Here is a 19,785-nt window from a genome sequence, read left to right on the forward strand (position 1 = left end):
AGAAGCCTAATGATGAGACTGGCTGGGTTGTGGTAGGTTAGTCCCAGGAAGACACACATCTGCACTTGAGAAAGCCAGCTGGGTAGAATAGGAAGCAGGAAGGCGTTTCTCTTGAGTTTCTGCAGAACAGATTTAAGGATGGAGTTCGGAATCATTCAGCTTGGCCTTCCTGAGTAAGCTCACTCAGTATCAACAGCAGAGATCTCTGGGATTCTCCTTTTAGTATCATTCTAGGCATGGGAAAGAGAGAGAAATCTTTTGAAATGCAAGCAGGTTTTAAACAGGCCTTAGCATGCCTTTGTTGAAGCACCTTCCAGAATGTTAGGTACAGCAGCTCCTACTTCTATCATGGTGATACAAATGTCAGATTCAAGCGCCTAGTCTCAAAGAAAATTGGCTTTGACTCTTTGTAATCTTGGGGAAGCAGTTTGTGAAATGTTCATACCAAGTGGTGAATGGGCCTGTTTTTTCTATCAAACAATAAACTAGAGCCATGTTACGGTGTGTTGCTTTTGTTAATGATTTAGGAGATCCTGATGCCTGCCTGGGCTGCTTATAATAGCAAACCAGCTACAAGAACATCTACTCAAATCTTGGGTAAGAAAAACAAATGAACAGAAGAGACTGAGACCGGCTTTAATAGCTATGCTGGATGCTTCCATCTGCCCCTCCCCGTCTACCTTCCACCCTTCTGTACCATGCTCTGTGCCCCAGGAGGCCGAGCCACATGGACCTCACTGGTGGGCTCTCTGGCCCTTGGCTACCAGCTGGGTTCGGCCAGTGGGAAGTCCTGGCAGAAGAGTGAGGTGGGATTCTGAGTTCTCTGGCTCCCTTCCTCCTGGGTCATGTGGCTGCATTCCTTGACCTAATGCTGCCATTTCTTTTTTTTTTTTTTTTTAATTGTATTTTACGTGAAAGTTTACATCTCGAGTTAGTTTCTCATACACAAATTTATACACACATTGTCATGTGACCCTAGTTGCTCTCCCTATAGTGTGGCAGCACACTCCTTCTTTGCACCTTGGATTTCCTGTGTCCATTCAACCAGTTCCTGTCCCTTTCTGCCTTCTCATCTCACCTCTGGACAGGAGCTGCCTATTTAGTCTCATGTATCTGCTTGAACTAAGAAGCACAGTCTTCACAAGTATCATTTTATGTCTCATAGTCCCCTCTATTTGTCTGAGGAGATGGCTTCGGGAATGGTTTTAGTTCTGGGTTAATAGTCTGGGGGCCATGTCTTCTGGGGTTCCTCCAGTCTCAGACCATTAAGTCTGGTCTTTTTACTAGAATTTGAGTTCTGCATCCCACTTTTCTCCTCTTCCATCAGGGACTCTGTTGTTCCCCGTCAGGGTGGTCCTAATGCTGCAATTTCTATCAGAACAGCTTTTCCTTAGATTCCAATACCTATTCTCTCCCTTTGTGCCTTCAGACCTACAGCTGGTAATTGCACTTCACTGCTGCTAGCTCTGGGATGCTTCACCAGTTAAACGCTCTTCGTTTACCCTCTTTGAGTGTTAATCTCTTTCCTGCCAGAATGCTAATACAACTTAATGTACAGAACACCACACACACACAAAAAGATGAGAAGAGTATCAGGTTGGTTATCTAATAGATGGGCTATATGTATCTTTGGTATCTCGTATATCTGATAAAGAACTTTCCACCAGATTATCTGATTTGATCCTTATAACAACCCAGGACATTTGTAGTAATATAATACTATTAGCATCAGTTTACAAATTAGGAACCAGGGCGCAGAGACATTAATTGACTTGCCTTAGATCGGAGAGCTGTTAAGTGTAGAGCTGGGGCTTGCACTCAGAATACTTGAGATCACATTCTCGACCTTCATGCGTCTCCATTCTGCTGACCAAATAATTGACCTGTGTATCACAGCTGCTGCTGTGGAGAAATTGGGGGGCTTGGTGAGTATGAACATGTTACTACTAGTATTTCATGATATTTAATCACCAGGTAAATGAGTTTTTCTGGCTCTCACCGGGGGCAAGAAGCTTGTTAATAGCCAGAGTTCTCCTGTGTTTGTTTAGATTTTGTCCCTGTATCCCTGCAACCCCGACATGCTGACTTGCACGTAACAGTCCCCGAGGAAGAAAGAACAGAATTACATGGTGTACCTCTACACTTTCTCGGCAGGGTCCTTTGGATTAACTTTGCAGTGACATGCCACTCCCCAAAAGCAGTATCCACACACACAGCCTGGGCCATGACCCTAACGTTGACCCATACTTTTGTCCGCCATCAGATTCTGAGCACAATAGAACATAAAAGTTCATTTCATTCTGGGATCTGCAATTTAGTCACTGCTCTTGGACATCTGAGGCAGAGCTTTTCCCACAGTTCTGCACTGGGAATTTAGCTGGAGCTGAGAGCCTGTGGCGGCTACATGGTCCAAGTCTCTCCTCAAACAGTCTGACCACTCAAGAAAGTGCAAGATAAATTCTGACATTTGTAGCCCTACCCGTACATACCTTCTTGACGCCTTTTTCCAACTGCCATAGACCAAGTTTCTTACTTAAATACAGTTGTAAAATGAAGCATTGTAGATTTCCCTTAATCTTAAAAAAAAAAAAAAAAAAGGTTCTTCTAAATCTCTGAACTTGGCAGCAGTTCGTTCTTGATTACCAGTTAGAAGCCTAATGTTTGGTCTAGGTTGTATGAAATGTAGCTAAACCTGGCTAAGAAGTTGTAGAATAAGCAGTGTCATAAAGGTTGATACGTTTACACAGTCTTGAAGCATTTTTCCCCTGCAGGTCTTTGGACGTTTTATACTCTTCCCCAGGTGACAGTGACGGGTGGAGGATGAGCAGGCGACGGTGGCAGCACCACTGGGCTGTTCCATATACCTCGGCTGATTGGCCCAGCATTTGCTTGACTTGGAGCTTTCTGAATACATAGATGAGAACAGTGTCACGTACCTGTTACAAAAATGCCCACAGATAAACACCTCTAACACTCCACAGTGCAGTGTACTCACCCTGTATAATTCAGGTGGCCCAACATGTTCTGGAGGGCACTGGCAGCCCTTCAGTGTTCCCCAATAAAGGTCCCTAGAACTGTCATTTGAGTGAGCCCAAGTCATCCCTCACTTGTCAACCTTAAGTCTGCCATGGTCTAAATCTTCAACGTATCTCCCAAAAATGATTTCAGCCTCAAGTTTCTTCCATTTCTCCATTTATATATGTTGGTAAAAGCCTCAGGTTCCACTCTAAGTTTGTCCCCTCTTATCTGCCATTGAGGGAGTCCTGGTGGTACAGTGGTTAAGCACTTGGCTTCCAACCAAAAGGTCAGCAGTTTGAATCCACCAGCGGCTCTGTGGGAGAAAGATGTGGCAGTCTGCTTCCGTAAAGATTCAGAGCCTAGGAAACCCGGTGGGACAGTTCCACTCTGTCCTATAGGGTTGCTATGAGTTGAAATTGACAGCAGTGTGTTTAGGTTTGGTTTGGGCCCTACCATTGCCATAAGAATAATCTTATAAGATTCCGGCTTTCCATGGCTTCCTATGCCTCAGAGTAGAATATATGGCCTTTTGTGATTTGATCATGTATACCCCTCTATTCTGTTCCCCTATCTCTGTCTCCTACCTGGGGCTCCCTGGGCACAAATGTTTCAGGTTTCTCTTGTACATACTGTTAGCTTCATCTGGGCTTCTGCTTGAGCGGTCCTCCACTGTTTCATCTGTAAAATTGCAACTTTTAAGCTTCAGCTTGAAAGACACTTCCTCCAGGAAGCTTAGCTTCCCCAGCACTTGACACAAGTAGACACTTGGATTGTTGAATGAGCAGTTTCTGCCAGCATTACTTCTTTTTGATTCTAATAACTTTAGGAAGTAGGTAACGGTACCTCCAATTTATCAAGAAGATAAATTTCAAGAAAGTTATGATTTGCTCAGAGTCTTCCACTAATAAATCTGCTTATAAGTGGCAGAGCCTTGGCTTCATTTCAATGTGGTTTCCCGTTTTTTCCCTTAAGACTAGCTGCCTCTGTCTCCTACAGAGGACTTCTGGATTGGGTGTCCTATCTTAGCTCACGTTGCTCTGGTTGCTTCTACCCCCCACCCACTTGCAGTCCTGGCTTCATTTGAACAAAAGCAGCTGTTCCGAGAGCAAAAGGTGTTTTCTGCAGAGGCTATAATCTGAGCAAAGCCACGCAGGTACAAATGCTGCCAGTAGTCCAGTGCAGCCAGAACTGAGGGACAGGGTGACTGGGAAATCCACTTAGGCTGTTTGAATTACAGTATCTTACAGGCATCAGAGGGGGCTGTACAGGGAAGGGGCCAGCGCCTTGGAGAGAGATTAAGGCTAGAGTTAGAGATTTCCGTTTCATCAGTATAAGGGGACAGTTGAAACCATGGCAGTGGATGAAATCGCTCAGAAGTACTCTGTATTAGCACATTAACATAGACTCCACCAAGCATATGACATGCTACAAATGGTATTTTAAAGATGGCTCTGGTCACATGAACATAATACTAAATTACAGATTCTCTAACTCCATGTGGGCTTTAGGGCTCACAAGTTTGTGAGTCTCCTACGTACAGAAATAAAATTTCACTTTGTGTGAAGGGGAAAATTAAGCAGCTAGAAGGTAGACTTCAGATTTTATACAGTAACTAAAGCTAATTCCATTAATGACGACAAGAGTTATAGGCTACCATTGTGGGTTCAATCTTCTCCCCCTAAATGATGGTGGTTCTGAAACTGAAAATGCAAATGTGGTTGCAAAACTGCTGTTAGATCCAAATTTGACAATTGGAAGCTTAGCGCTTGTGTTACAGGCTGGACCAACTTGGATCTCTAAACCAGCTTCCCCGTTTCTCTTAGGTGAAAGAAAAGTATCACTGTCTGGCCATGAGAACGTCTGAGGACAACAGAAATTATTAGATGTAAAATGAAGCCCTCCCAATAGTTGTGCTTTTTTGGTACCATCAAGTTGATTTTAACTCATAATGACCCCGTGTGACAGAGAACTGCCCCATAGGGTTTTCTAGGCTATAATCTTTACCGCTGGGTGGGTTCAAACCACCAGTCTTTCAGTTAGCAGCCAAAGCACTTAACCATTGTGCCATCAGCGGGTACCCTGATTTAAACTTTCTTCTAAAGGGGAAGATACTGACTTTATCTGGAAATGCCAAAGAATTCACAACCCATGCATGGGGAGGAAAAGGGAGGCGGCTCTGGAGTGCAATGCCAGTGCCAGTTTGAAGGTGAAGAGGGCAGACTCCCTCACTCTAGAGCCAGCCAGGCCTGCTGGACTCAACAGCTTCGCATCTCACTTGCCAGGGAACCCTGGGCTTTGGAACCTCCCTGAACCAGCATCTTCACCCATAAAATTTGAACATTGTTCTTTACCTACCTTCCAGTGTGGTTATGAGGATTAGCCATCAACCATATAAAGCTCTTAGCACAGTCCCTGGCATATACCAAGCACATAAAAAGTGGTTCTCTTTTCCAGTTCCCAAATAAAGTAGCAGAGCTAAACCCAAGGGATATAGTAAGGATTCCACTGGGTCTCGTTGCTTAGGAGACGCTTAGTTGTCCAGCTGTAACCTCTAGTCCTCAGGGACATGTTCGACAATACATAGGAGGGATCCACTCACACGTAAGCCTTTAAACCAGAAAGTTAAAAAGCCTTTAGGTAGCTTGCATGCATACAGAGGGCACTAATCTACGCTGATAGATGTCAAGGTAGTGGTTACTCCTGTGATCTGGTCATGTTCTGTCTCGAGCTGGGTGCTGGTCAGTTAAATGGTGTTCAGTTTGAGAAAGTTAATCAAGCTAAACTGTATGTGTAATAGTTTGATGGACTTTTTTAAGCCTTTGGCTTCACCTTTCATGTAGCTTGGTTTCACTCCATATTTAGTTGGGGCTGGGATCAGATGTGAATAGAAGAAAGGAGAACCTCTTACTAATGGACACCGGGTACCCTTCCTTTCCCTAGCTGGTCTGAGGAGTGCAAGGAAGAAAATTTGGAAGACTTTTCTGCATTATTCCTATGAGAAAAAAGCCTTAAACCAGAAATGTCACTACCCACCACCAGGCAGACACGCATGCTCAGGGGAGCCCTGCGCAACGACAAATGTCCAGGTCTAACGTGAGCCACTACCATTCACCTCTTCTCCCCAAACCCTCCCATCGTGCCCCTCTCTCCCAAAAATAAAGACAAGGGCGAAAAGGGATAGAGACAGGAAACAAGGATGAGGGAAAAGGAAATGAGGCAAGGAAGGGAAGGGACAAAGAGACAAGGGACAAAGACCACAGAGAATGAGGCAACAGTTAATGATGGCAGTTGAACAGACAAAGCAGGGGAGGGAAAATGGAAAGAGGAGTGCCAGATAAAGAGGGAGAAAAAAGTTGTTTTCCGTGATAGACATTAGCAATAGGTATTTTCAACCCAGAAGTTAAAAATCAGGAGTAGTACCTAGTATGTTCTGTACGGAAGGATTCCACCCACAGACGGTAATAAAATAGCTGCCAGCGTGAAACCTTGGGGACCCGAGGTGCTAATCAGCTGCCGCCACCGAGCTGTGCCGCGACCGACACCAGCCCTCTACTGGGGCCAGCGGAGGGAGCTCTGCTGTGCTGCTACCCATGCCTCCACCCCAAAACGATCCAGTCCCCCGCAGCCAGATTTGGGAAGATCGGACACACAAGCTAGAATTACAGTTAGCAAACTGATCTGGGCATACACTCTATCTAAAAGCCAGGGGAAACGGCCTGTCACGGTGAGATTAAAAATCTACCCCATTACAATGATTTTGTGGTATTGGTTAGGTTTTTTTTGTTGTTTGTTTGAAGTCATGTACTGAGGTATTTACAGGTAAGATATTATCACCCTAGAAATGTGTCTTGCATGGCTTCTGCTCTCAAAGCCACCAAGCTACCTGCTCATCAACTGGAAGGCCAGAGTGAGCAAATTCACTGATGGAATTAGAGGAGAAAGTCAGCACAGTCCATATTCAGCATGAAGATTCCTTTATAATGGCAAATTTGATAATACACAGTTCTAGAGTAGGGCCTCAATCACTGGGCCACAGAAGGCAGTAAGGGAGCAGGTCTGAGAAGGACCAACACACTGCAGGGCTCACGTCACACTGATACCCACGCCAGAGTGACCACCCACGAACCTCCCATACGCTCAGCCCACCCACCCCGTTCAGTCAAGAGCTATGTAGCTTTTAATTCTCCATTTTTGGCCATTGAAGATGAAATCCGGCATGATGACAGGATTTCAGCACGACAGTCTCTTTCCAGTCACAATAGATATGGATGTCCAATCTCTTGATGAGAAACAAAAGTTCGTTTGACTTCTCTTGCAAGGGCTGAAGAGAGAATTTTTTTCTTTATGATCTGTTGAATCATTTATATACTTAAAAAAACAAACAAAACTAACAGTCCATTCTGTGCTCTGTTTCCCTGGAAGATTTCTCACAATCACCCCTCCAATAATACCTAGAGGGGTCCTGTGTGTCTGGGAACAAAGAATTAAAGATACTTGGAAACAAGCAATAAAAGCCCTAACGCGACACCCAGAAGCGGATCGAGGGGGCTGGAGCAAAGAGGGTAGCAGGCGCTTTAATTTAAAAGCAGGGTGCCCACCATTTAGAAAAGCCTAGTGGGGGACACACAGAAGTGGTCACAAGCAGGAGCCGCTGCAGGGAAAGGCCCCTTCCTTCCGCATTCTCCCCAGGTACAGGGGATATCATATTACCTGCATTTTGACTTCTCAGGACTGAGGACCCTACCCCTCACCCTCCACCCACCCTGGTGACCTGCACACTATGTTAGGTGGTCTCTGACTGAAACACCCTTGGGCCAAGAATTGGGATGAGCCTCCCCTGAGGGGTCATGTAGACTTCCCCTCAGGCTGTTCCAAGCAGGAAGTACCTGAGAAGCTCACTTCACCAGGCAGCTGAGAGTCATAAAGGGAAAAGGCAAGGGAAAAAAAGGCTTCTGAGACTCAGAGAGAAGAGCAAAAGGTGATTAGCAATGCAGAGACTTTGGACCTGGCTCAGCTCTGTGGGGAAGACCTGCTGCCAGTGCCAGCCTAGCCCTGTGTTGGGCACGGGCTGTGAGGAGTCTTCGCAGCCTAAGGCAGCCTGAATATACTCCAGGCTTCTTTCGTAGGTATATAAGGGTATATATATATATATATTTATTATTTTTAAGTGAAATAACTGCAACAGATTCAGGTTCATTCCCCTTTGCTATGAGCTCCTCAGTCGCCTGCCCTGAGGGGTTCATGTCCCTGGGCCAGCCGCCAGGCTCACCCCAGCTTCGCCATCTGCTCCACGCCCCTCCTCAGAGGGAAAGTGGCTCCAGGATGAACAGAGGAGAGGGCACACACCTCGACAGGTGACCAGGAAGAGGGCCTACCCCGACGAGACTTCTGTTTCTAACCCTGAGAACCTAAGGAATTGTGAAGGACTTGGAGAGGGAGCTGGGGTTAAAGGTCACCAGGCTTTTTATTGCAGTTAAAGCAGACTCGGACAGGATGGTCCCAGCCACGAGAGGGGACAGCCCGGCGGTCATGGGAGCACTCGTCACAGAAGCCTTGTCCACAGGCCCGGCAGTGGTGCTTGGAAAGCTTGATGCTGAACTCCTTCCGGCAGCTGTGGCAGTGCAGGATCTCGTGGTCAGGCACCCAGTACGCCGGCCTGGCCGCGTCCTTTACCAGACCTGCAGCAGAGTAGGAATGATGAGAGTCGGCACACACACAACCCAATGCCCTGAGTCCCACCTGGCAAGAGGCATCCTCAGATATTTCACTGGTTCTCAAACCCAACTGCACAGAGAACGGCCAAGGAGCTTTGAAAAGAAATACACATGCCCAGCTTTCATCTCATGCCATCCAGATCAGAAGCATCGGGGCTGGGCCCAGGCATTGATATTTATGTATCTACCAAGCTCTCCAGGTGATCCGCAAGTACTGCTGCATTAAAAGCCACTGGATTCAGACGTACCTTCATTCAAAACCCAGTTCCACTCAGCACGAGTTAATTAGCAGCTATATGACTTATATGACTAAGAGAGGTTACTTCACTTCTGAGGGACCTGGCTTACTCACCTTTAACAACCCAACTTCAAGAGCTCTTACGAGGATTACAAGAAATGCCATGTGTACTACACTGTAATCGGGCCTGACACCTGGGAAGTGCTCAGGAAGTAAGTGCTGCACTTGGCGAGCAGCAACTGGCAGGCTATCTGTGCCAAGGGCAGCCCCTGCCCTTCCCAGTTACCCGAGGGTAGCTGCGGCCTGAGCTTCAAGCCTGGGCAAATCCATCTGTTCCTATACCCTTAAGTCTAAAGCTCATCATCTGCTCATTTTGTGAGCCACAAGGACTACACTGGCTCTAAGCAGTTTTCACCACCACCTATGCAGGAGTCTGCATGTCTCCCCTACAAAGGGCCAAATTACCCCAGGTTTGGCCAACCCTGCCCAAGTCCTTCATATACTCCCCCCCTCCCCACATCCTAGTTGCAATTACCCCCTCACCATCCAGAGCTGAGTAGCTATCTTAAATCCTAACTTATAGCTTGGCTGGTGTGGCAGATGAAAGATAGTCACAAATTCTTTTGACACTGCTCCATTGAGAAGAGGGGTGTGTGTCCCCTTCTTTGAATCCAGACAGGCTTGGTCACTGCAATAGACTAGAGAAGTGACTCTGTGCCAGTTTCTGGCCCAAGCCTTAAGAGACTGACCACTCCAACTTCCTGTCTCTTAGAACATTACCTCTTGGGCCACCGTGTAAGAAGTCCAACTGCCATAGGACAGACCATGTGAGCGAGGCCCCGAGAGTCTGTGGAGAGGGGAGGGGCTCTACTGAGTCCACTCTTTCAGCCGACCTGGCCAAAGTACCCAGGATGTAAGTGAGGCCAGCTTGGGCCCTCAAGATCAGTCCAGCTGTCATACTAAAATATCATGTAGCAACTCCAGGCAATGCCATTTGGGGCAGAATAAATTATTCCTTTCCCCAAACTATTACATTCCCTATCCTTTCTTAACTACCAGAGACATGATAAAATGGTTGTTTTAAGCTTCTGCATTTTAGGTAGTATGTTACAGAACAATAGCTGGTATAATAGGATGGTCTCCAGGAATCAACATGAAACCACCAAGGTATTCAGCAGAAGCAAGTGCACATTTTTAATTGATTCCTTGCTGTCCGTTTCAATTTAGGTCAACAAGCCTCTGACGGAATGATAACCCAGGGAATTCCAAAACCCCCCACCCCATATGCACTATACCAAGAGCAGCACTGCAAGGCCCACCTAGTGGTATGTCAATGGCTGTCACCACAGCTCCCAGAGTGTTCTGCACGGCTTCGCCCACCTTCCGAGCAATCAGTGTTCCACCTTCATCGTCTGCCTGTGCCTCAGCAACATCTGTGGACAAATGAGAAAGAAAAAGCCATCACCACTTAATCAGCTCCCACTAGAAACAAAAACTCCAAGAGCAACCAGCAGAGCGCTTCTGGCTCTTCTCCCAGGGTACTGATGTGCCGTCGTGCACATGACTGCAAGGGTATGGGCGGTGGGTCAGGTCGGCCTAGACTCCAAAATTAGATGACATCTGTTAGTCTTTTACCTGCAACCCACTAGACCTATTTCATAAAAGTCCTGGAAGCACTGACGAGAACCTTCTCCAGGGAGAAGACTCACTTGGAGCTATCTCTGGTAAACATTGTTACCTTTTCAGAACTCAAATGCTATGTGTTTGTTTCCGTCCCTCAGAAGCACTTCTGCAGCTTTCAGTGCAGGACAAGTTCAAACTCCCTGAGAAAAAAACCCACAACACTCTTTTTAACAAAGAGCTTAGAGAATGACTGGCCAAGGCCAGGGAAGCAATTGCTCTCAGATAATAATGTGGTTAGGAACAGGGGTGGGGAAATTGGGAGTCCAGTTCCCAATGCCCAGTACCAAGGAGAGAGGCTCTCCCCACACGCCCCTCATACCTCACAGGCCCCATGTTACCTAAATGGACATTCCTGGCTTCGTAGCAGTTGTCACACACACGCACAGGCGCAGGGCCCCAGCCTCGCTCGGGCACTGGCCGGGTCTTGGATGAACAGCTGTCACAGAAGCCCTCCCCACAGGCCCGGCAGTGGTGCTTCGTGTCATTATCTTTAAATGATGTCGCACACTTGTTGCAGCTCTGTTCCAACCCCAAGACAAAATAGAGGCAGGTTATCATTCTTGTCTGCTCAGCTGAGAAAGTTAACAAGACCCGGGGGGCAAGACCATGGGACCATCCTGGACTGCAGAACCCCAACAAGCCAAACAGAGGGGACCTACGACCTCCAGAAACATGCAATGCCCCCACAGAAGCACACCTGTGATTATCATTTTTTTCCTGTAAGTGCCCAGACAGGCACCTCGAATTTGTTCTTAAGGACTGGCTGAGTCACAGGGTTCCCCGAAGAGACTGTGCTAATTCTAGCCAAAACAGCAACGAGAATTCATTTCTTACATGGCTTCTTAAAAGAGCCACTGAGAAGCTGGAGTAACTCCCCCTGAAGGAGTTACCAGCTGGAGGCCGGTATTCCAGTGTGAAATACCTAGAAACTAAGGGAGGTAGGTTTTAGCTCAATAAGGAGAAAAACTTTCCAGTAATAACAGTTATCTAAGAGTGAAAAAGGAGCCTGCTGAGGAGCAAGTTTCTCATCACAAAGTGTTTCTGTGTTCGGACCAAAGCTGGGTGCTCCTTTGCTGAGGCTACTGTAGAGAAGATTTATGTATCAGGCCGCAGACAAGCCTAAATGACCTCTAAAGGTCTCTTTTCCTCCATGAGGCCTCATGGCCTTGGACATCTGACCAATATCCATCAGCTCTCACAGCAAACTAAAACCCACCACAACAAAATCACACAAAGGGAAATCAGTAGGCACAGAGGAAACTGGCTGCCTTAATGCATCCCACCCCTCCCAATAACCTGGAAGCCAGTTTTACTGGGGAAAATTCTCCTCCCTCACAGAACAAGGGTAGCACCAGGACAAAGCAGCACAAGCAGGGAGGGCCGCACCAAGGATGTCAGGGGCACCCTGCCATACCATACCAAAATCTGGGAGTTGGGTTTCCAATAGGCAGGGGCAATCTGGTCTGTCAGCCAAGAAGTCACAGCCTTGGTGGGCCCGATGCTAAGCTCGGACACTGACTGAGCCATGAAGTTCATCCCGTCCAACAGGCGCTGTGCGGCATTGTTGTTGTCCTTTAGAAATGCATCGGTCTGAAATTAAAACGCTCTGAGTGAAGGGAGTGAAAGGAAGGAGGGCGGGAGGTCCTAGTGAGTTGCACACTCACCACAGCTGACTCAGAACCACAAACCCCCTGGCCAAGAAGACTAGGGACGGAGCAGAAATTCCTCTGGCTTCCAGGTAGTATCACCCTGCCAGTCATTGCTGATTTATTCCCTTTAGAGGTGACTATAAGACTTCGAGCACAACTATTCAATTCAGGAATTACTTTGCCCGTGAAGTAAAATATATGATACAGGAAATACCCATGTAAAGACGGTACTTCCTCCAGGAAACCCAGTACTCCAGGCTGGGTTAGGAGTCCTTCCTCTCAGTTCCTCTAATATGCAAATATCTCCAGGAATCCTGTTTCCACTGAGTAAGTGCAATATCTATTTAGGTATCTGACTCCCCACTAGACTGTGAACTCTCAGAGAACAATAATCTATTTTCGTAAAGTCTTTAGTTCAGCTCTGGGCACACAGTACTCGATATCAGGTGAGAGATAATGAATGAATGAATGCATGCACAGGTGGCAAGGGAGGAGTCTATATTCCTCTAATCCCAAGTACTCTGAGGAAAGCAGCCTAAATGTAAACTAGGGAATTACTGTTACCATAAATATGATAACTTACAGAGAAAATAACACTGATCAAAAAATAACAGGTATCGATCACAAAAGCCTAGTGAGAAAGTTACACTAGTTCAAAGCCACATTAAATCCGTAGGACAGGATGGCCCTGGGCCATCATGCCAAGAGGGTGGGCTCCAGAAATGAGATCACATTGCAGTGACAAACTTCTGTAAGCCTGGGTATTCAACTGCAAAGAAGAGGAATAAAGAACATTAAGAAATCTTCAGCTTTACAGTACCCATAAGGCCCAAGAAGGCTCAAAGTAAAGGTGGATGGGTCTGTAAGTCGGCCTGTTAAGCTGACCAGTGGCTTTAGAATCACCCAGCAAGGGGAATAACACAGTAACTTCCTCAGAGAAAACTGCTTGTCTTTTTTCCATGAGGAGAATAGGTTTTGGATTTGTTGTGATTTATGGATAATCCCAAATGTAAACAGTGGTTTAATTCAGAATGTAGGCACCGAATCACTGCCTCATAAGCAGATTTGTTTTTATGACATCTGGGATTCAAAAGTCTAATTAAAAAATAGTAATGGGTTACAGTAAGCCTACTTCTTTGAATATACTTTAAGAAAATTTCCCACAACAAATAAAAGGCCTGCTTACATGAAGATGGTCACTGTTGCACTTTCTTTGATATAAGAAATTACATAGAATATAAATGTCCAAAAAGAAAGGAATGGGAGTCAAACTATAGCACTGTAACATTAAAAAAAAAAACATTGCCATTGAGTCGATTCTGACTCATAGCGAGCGACCCTATAGATAGAATATTAGACCATCACTAAAACTAAGAATCGTGAAAAGTGGAAGCAACGTGGAAAGAAAACACACATGTAAATTATAATTGCATCTATAAAAATACATGTGAATATGGAAAATGAGTAAGGAGAACATGGAAAAATGAAGTTTTATTTGCCAATGCAGTAAAACTATTTTAAAGCTGTGCTTCTTTTATGCAAGAAGAACTGAAAGTAATTACAGGTCTAAAACAAAGATATGCCTTCCCAAACCACTAATAAATTGAAATTCATAGTTAACTTTAATTCTAAACAAGCTCCACTTTTCCACATACATAAATAACGGAGAGACAGAAAAGAAAGAAGTAAATAAAACAGTTCTTACTCCAGGCCACACATGCACGATCTCTGTCCGCACCACTGTGTCCACAGGGTCCTGGTTCCCAAACCAGTACTGCCGACTCCGATACACCACACCACAGTTAGGACATTCGATCACATACCTACAAGAAAGGCAAATAAACACTGTCAGCCAGCCAGTAACTGGGGAGACAAACACACCCAAAACCTTTAGCCACATCAGTTAAACTTACCCAGACCAGGCATATTTTGCGAGACCCATCCAGGGGGAGTCGGTAGAAGCAGATGTTTTGGGCACTACGCTGACTTCCTTGCCTCTCTCATAGCAGGCCTGAAACATGGAGCACTCTGCGAGCTTCTTAGACGCACACCAGGCCCCAGGGCCTCTGCATAGCCTCTGTTCCGCCCCCCACCCTGCAAATCACACCGGCTGAGGGTTTACAGGTCCCAAGTGTAGCACATCAAGACAAAGTCTCTAAAGAAGCCAGTGTCCTGAATGTCAATCTACTGAGTGTGTGCCCATCCCGGGCCCAAAACCTGGGCCCTAAATTATATACCTGTCATAGACGGGAGAAATCAATCAAAACTAGTTTCCTGAAGAGCACTTCTGCCCTTAAGAAGAATGAACAGTCAGTGTACATGACCCTTACATAAAAGCTCAGCAGAATGAGGAGAAAATAAGCTTTAAAATATTATAAACAAAGGGGCCCCGGCAACAAAGACATTAGAGTTCTTTTGGTTAGAGAGGAAGTTCCAGAGAGTTCAAGTTGAACATCACATACTTTGGGATACAGGAAATGGCAGCTGCAAACCAGTCTTTCCAAAAGGAGAGACCAGCAAGCCAGTCACTGGAGCAGGGAGAGACGGAAGCACTCACCTTGCAGGTGTAAACTCGGTTGTCATACTGGTGGGAGTATCTGCAGCGGCTCTTGGCTTCATGAGGCACTCCTTCCTTCCCATGGTTCATGCTGTTCTTACACCCAGCCCTGAGAGAAGTCGAAAAGCTAACAGTGAGGCAGTTAAAGGAGCCAATGCCACTGACGCAGGAGAGTTTGACCTTGAGCCAGGCACAGGGCTGAAACCAGACCTTGGTTATTAATGGGGCCCTAGATGCTGAGCACAGAGAGTGCCGGTTCATCTCGGAAACCCACGTGCCTGTCTGCTTCCCTTGCAATCAGCAGCACTAGAGGCAGGGCAACTATTACCCTGTACGAAGAGAAAGGGCAAAAGGAAAAATCTCTTCCTGCAAAAACTACCTGGCACTCTTAAGCCATTCTCTGCAGAAATGGAGGAGCCAGAAGACACCAACGACTTGACAAGACACGAAACCAAAAACCTAAATAGGAATGAAATGGCAAGTTTCACCAGAACAGGCTGCCAAAATGCAAATAAAAAACCAACCTCAAAAATTTGGCAATGCATTAAGGGCAGGCTCAAGCTGAACAAGAAAACTTTCCAAACGAACAGTGAGCTCTGCTATCCTGACAACTCAAAAACACAGATCAGGGTTTTAGAAGTTCGCTACAATAAAGGGAAAGTTCTCGCAACCCCGATGAGGCTCAGTTAGAATGGAAAAGCAGTGATCCAACAGAGCCTAAGCCGTTCATGCTTGGGCTCATGGGTTGAGCAAAAAAGGGAAGGTCAAGTCACACTGGCAACTCACATCCCTTACCCCTTTCCAAGCTCAACTCTCCAAGATAATCCTTGGCTCTCCCTAGCCCAGATGGCATAATCTGAGAGCCAAGTCCTTTTTACCAAGCTGGGAGGCGGTTCAGTACCCAGCAGGTGACCTACAGCTTCAACATCAAAAGGCCACTCAAAACAAGAATAGGCTTCCCCCTCTAGATGCGCAAAGGTGGAGGACACAGGCAGTGGTCCTGAAGGGAGCAAAGACAACTCAGTAGTGAAGAGGTTTTTGGTTTTTTAGGCTTTTTTGTTTTTTGGGGGGTGGCGTCACAGGACACCAAAACTGCCGTCTGACCTTGACACACTGTGTTTACACTCTTGGGGTCTGTAAGTCACCAGACTGATTTAATAGCCATCCACTGCTCAGGCAAGGTTTGAACTCAGGCGGTCCTCAAAGTGTGGTCCCCAACCAGCAATATTAGCATCACCTGGGAACTTACTAGATACGCTAATTCTCAGGCCCTACCTCAGACCTTCTATTCAGAAACTCTGGGGGTGGGACCCAGCAATCTGTTTTAACTAGCCCTGCAGGTTTTTCTGGTGTATGCTAACATCTGAGAACCACTGCTCTAGTCCCTTGGAACACGAGGTATGATCCACAGACCAGGAGCATAGGCATCATCTGGGAGCCTGTTAGAAATGCAGAATCTCAGGCCCTACCCTGACCTGCTGATTCAGAATCTGCATTTTAGCAAAATCCCAATGGAGATACAAATTACTGTTTGAAAAGCACTGCTCTAACTCAATGTTCTCAGCCCCAGGCTGCCTATTAGAAATATCTGAGGAATCTTTTAAAAACACTGATGCTCAGACCCAAACGCAGACTCATTCAATTAGAATCCTTGGAGGTGCGGCCCAGGCCTCAGTAATTTTGAAAGCTCCCTGGATAATTCTAATGTGCTCTAATTATGTGTCCTAATACCGAAAAGAACCACAGTGCTTTGCCCACACTGGGCACTCAAATATTAGTTGAAAAAAATGAATGACTATGAATAAACAACTGAAAACCCCTGTAGATTAAACCTTAAACCAAATATATCCCCTGAAGTCTTCTTAAAACCAAACAATAGTTGAGCTTAACTAGTAAAGAATGTTTGCCTTGAGCATTATGCTCTTTTTTTTTTTAAACAGAACAAGTCATTTGACTCATTATTCAAAAAGCTTTATTTTTTTTTTAAGTTAGCTTTCTGACTCTGCTTGTCCCTTCAACACTTTCACAACGATCTTCTGCTCCTCAACAAGGGAAGCACGCTTGATCCTGTCACGAACACATTTAGCACATACAGAACCATCATCTACCCTACTGATACGTTTTTTTGTTTTGGACAGCCTCATCTCATGAGAACTGTAGGACTCACAGCATAAACCTCTCAAAGTCGAACTGGGCACTCATCACATGCAGATTCTGGTGCTTTACCAACCTTCTTGGTATAAACGTAAACAATTCTACTACCAGGGGTTCAGGACAGCCTAGTTTTGTTAGAGGATGTGTTGTAGGACAGCCTACAGTGGTAGATCTGACACCGGTCCGTTCTGAATGCTTCTAGACAGTGTCCCCAAAAGAGCAGCATTAGGCTCTTTTAAGAACTATCTATATGGGATCAAACTGACAACAGCAACTCCAAAGATTAGATAGGAATCTTAGGGGGCAGGGCGTTTATGTTCGTGGGGGAAGAACAGCTCAGAAAGGAGGATGAGAATGGTTGAACAACTCAAAGAATGTAACCAATGTCACTGAATTATACATATGGAAACTGACAAACTGATGTCTGATTTGTTGTGTATATTCTTAACAAGAAAAAATAAAAAAAGCCCCAGTAGAAGAAACACAGAAAAGGAGCCAGCCCAAAAATTTCTGCCATAAAAACAGCCCAAACCAGAAGCCAGTCAATTTCACATCTCAACCAAGTTGGAGTTTTCAGGGGATTCCTCATAACCATGTGTCTTCTAAGGCCTTGCTACTCAGTGTGGCCCTTGTACCATCAGTGTCACCTGGGATTTTGTTAGAAATGCACTACCTCAGTCCTCACCCTGCACGGTTTCAACCAGAATCTGCAGTCTAACCAGACCCTCGGTGATCTACATGCACGTTAAAGTCTGAGAAGCACCACCCTACGCCCCGTTTCCCAAAGAAGGGGAGATGGCAGGCCTCACTTACCCACAGCTGAGGCACAGGGAGGAGCAGGTGAAGTACTCATCCGGGAAAAAGGAGCTGTGCGCCATCTGGTCATCAGGGATCTCACCGCTAAAGCGGTCGCTCAATGCCTGCCAGAGAGGGAAGGCAACACATGAAGGCACTCAGCAGAGGGCCCTGTGCTCTGGCCCTTCCACTGCTTGCATAATTCTCACAGGCTCCACCACTGGAAGAGGGAAACCCATGCCATGCGCCAACCCTCACCAGAGGAAATCTCCGAAAAGAACCCACCCATTTCCCAAGAAGTTAGAAGTAAGCAAAGCAAGTTACTGTTCTGTCCTAATTACCCTGGACATTATAAACCCTTCACATACTTAATTTTTTATCAAACATATTGACTAATGCCCACGTCATCTTTGTGAAGCTAGTACCATGAAACTGAACCTCGAGGTGGCTTGTCTGGAAGTCATGAGTAGCACTGAGAAGTGAGCTGGGAGCTTCCCAGGCTCCTAGCCCACTTCTAACCACAGGTGCTGTTTTGGAGTTAACTAGGCCACAGAAGATCTTTACTAACTTCTGCAGTCTGCAATTAATGAAACACGCAATCAAGGGGCACTGATAATAACTGGTGATTGGAATACAAAGTTGGAAACAAAGTAGTTGAAAGATACGGCCTTGGTGACAGATACAATGTAGGAGATCACATAATAAAATTTTGCGAAGACCAATGACTTATTAATTGGAAATACCTTTTTTCAACAAAATAAACGGCGACTATACATGTGGACCTCACCAGATAGAATACACAAGAATCAAATTAACAATGGAAAGAGACAATGGAGAAGCTCAATATCATCTGTCAGAACAAGGCCAGGGGCCAAATGCAGAACAGACCATCAATTGCTCATATGCAAGCTCACACTGAAGCTGAAGAAAATTAAAACAAGTCCAGGAGAGCCAAAGTCGACCTTGGGTATAACCCACCTGAATTTAGAGACCATCTCAAGAATACAATTGACGCACTGAACACTAATCACTCAAGACCAGATGAGTTGTGGGATGACATCAAGGACATTACACATGAAGAAAGCAAAAGGTCATTAAAAAGATAGAAAAAAAAAAAAAAAAAAAGACCAAAATCAATGTCAGAAGGGACAATGAAACTTGCCCTTGAACAGAGTAACTAAAGGAAAAGGAAGATACAATGAAGTAGAAGAGCTGAACAGAAGATTTCAAAGGGCAGCTCGAGAAGACAAAGTATTATAACGAAATGTGCAAGGATCTGGAGTTAGAAAACCTAAAGGAAAGAATACACTCTGCATTTCTTAAGCTGAAAGAACTGAAGAATAAATTCAAGCCTCAAGTTGCAATACTGAAGGAGTCAATGGACAAAATATTGATGCAGGAAGCATCAAAAGATGAGGGAAAGAATACAGAGTCACTGTACTAAAAAGAACTGGCCAACATTCAACCATTTCAGGAGGCAGCATATGATCAAGAACCAATGGTACTAAGGGAAGAAGTCCAAGCTGCACTGAAGGAAATGACGAAAAACAAGGCTCCAGGAACTGACAGAATACCAACTCAGATGTTTCAACAAACAAATACAATGCTGGAAGCACTCACTTGTCTATGTCAAGAAATTTGGAAGACAGCAACCTGGCCAACTGACTGGAAGAGATCCGTATTTCTGCCCATTCCAAAGAAAGGTGATCCAATCAGAATGTGGAAATTATTGAACAATATCACATGGAAGTAAAATTATGCTAAAGATAATTCAAAAGCAGTTGCAGCAGTATATCAACAGGAAACTGCCAGAAATTCAAGCTGGATTCAGAAGAGGACGTGAAACGAAGGATATCACTGATGTCAGATGCATCCTGGCTGAAAGTAGAGAACATAAGAAAGATGTTTACCTGTGTTTTATTGACTATGCAAGGCAGTCAACTGTGTGAAGCATAACAAATTACAGATAACATTGTG

The 19,785-nt window shown here is 45.4% G+C and overlaps 1 protein-coding gene across 5 annotated transcripts in view; it reads right to left on the bottom strand.

The window, feature by feature from the left end:
• Positions 1 to 6,975: 6,975 nt before the first annotated feature.
• The window catches only part of ZFYVE1 (zinc finger FYVE-type containing 1), a 55,013-nt gene continuing 42,203 nt past the window's right edge, over positions 6,976 to 19,785 (bottom strand). For 4 of the 5 annotated variants that reach the window (XM_003408744.4, XM_023546342.2, XM_023546345.2 and 1 more), the window contains 8 exons: positions 17,827 to 17,933; positions 14,860 to 14,968; positions 14,216 to 14,313; positions 14,008 to 14,125; positions 12,073 to 12,243; positions 10,992 to 11,172; positions 10,290 to 10,403; positions 6,976 to 8,696 (listed from right to left, as the gene is read on the bottom strand). In XM_003408744.4, coding sequence (XP_003408792.2) covers positions 8,464 to 8,696; positions 10,290 to 10,403; positions 10,992 to 11,172; positions 12,073 to 12,243; positions 14,008 to 14,125; positions 14,216 to 14,313; positions 14,860 to 14,968; positions 17,827 to 17,933 — 1,131 coding nt within the window. In that variant the 3' untranslated portion in view covers positions 6,976 to 8,463. Of the gene's footprint in view, positions 8,697 to 9,527; positions 9,818 to 10,289; positions 10,404 to 10,991; positions 11,173 to 12,072; positions 12,244 to 14,007; positions 14,126 to 14,215; positions 14,314 to 14,859; positions 14,969 to 17,826; positions 17,934 to 19,785 lie in introns of those variants that run through there. The other variant, XM_023546343.2, reaches the window with a different exon arrangement.

The sequence above is a fragment of the Loxodonta africana genome, chromosome 10 (genome assembly GCF_030014295.1).
Source record: "Loxodonta africana isolate mLoxAfr1 chromosome 10, mLoxAfr1.hap2, whole genome shotgun sequence".
Classification (NCBI taxonomy): domain Eukaryota; kingdom Metazoa; phylum Chordata; class Mammalia; order Proboscidea; family Elephantidae; genus Loxodonta; species Loxodonta africana.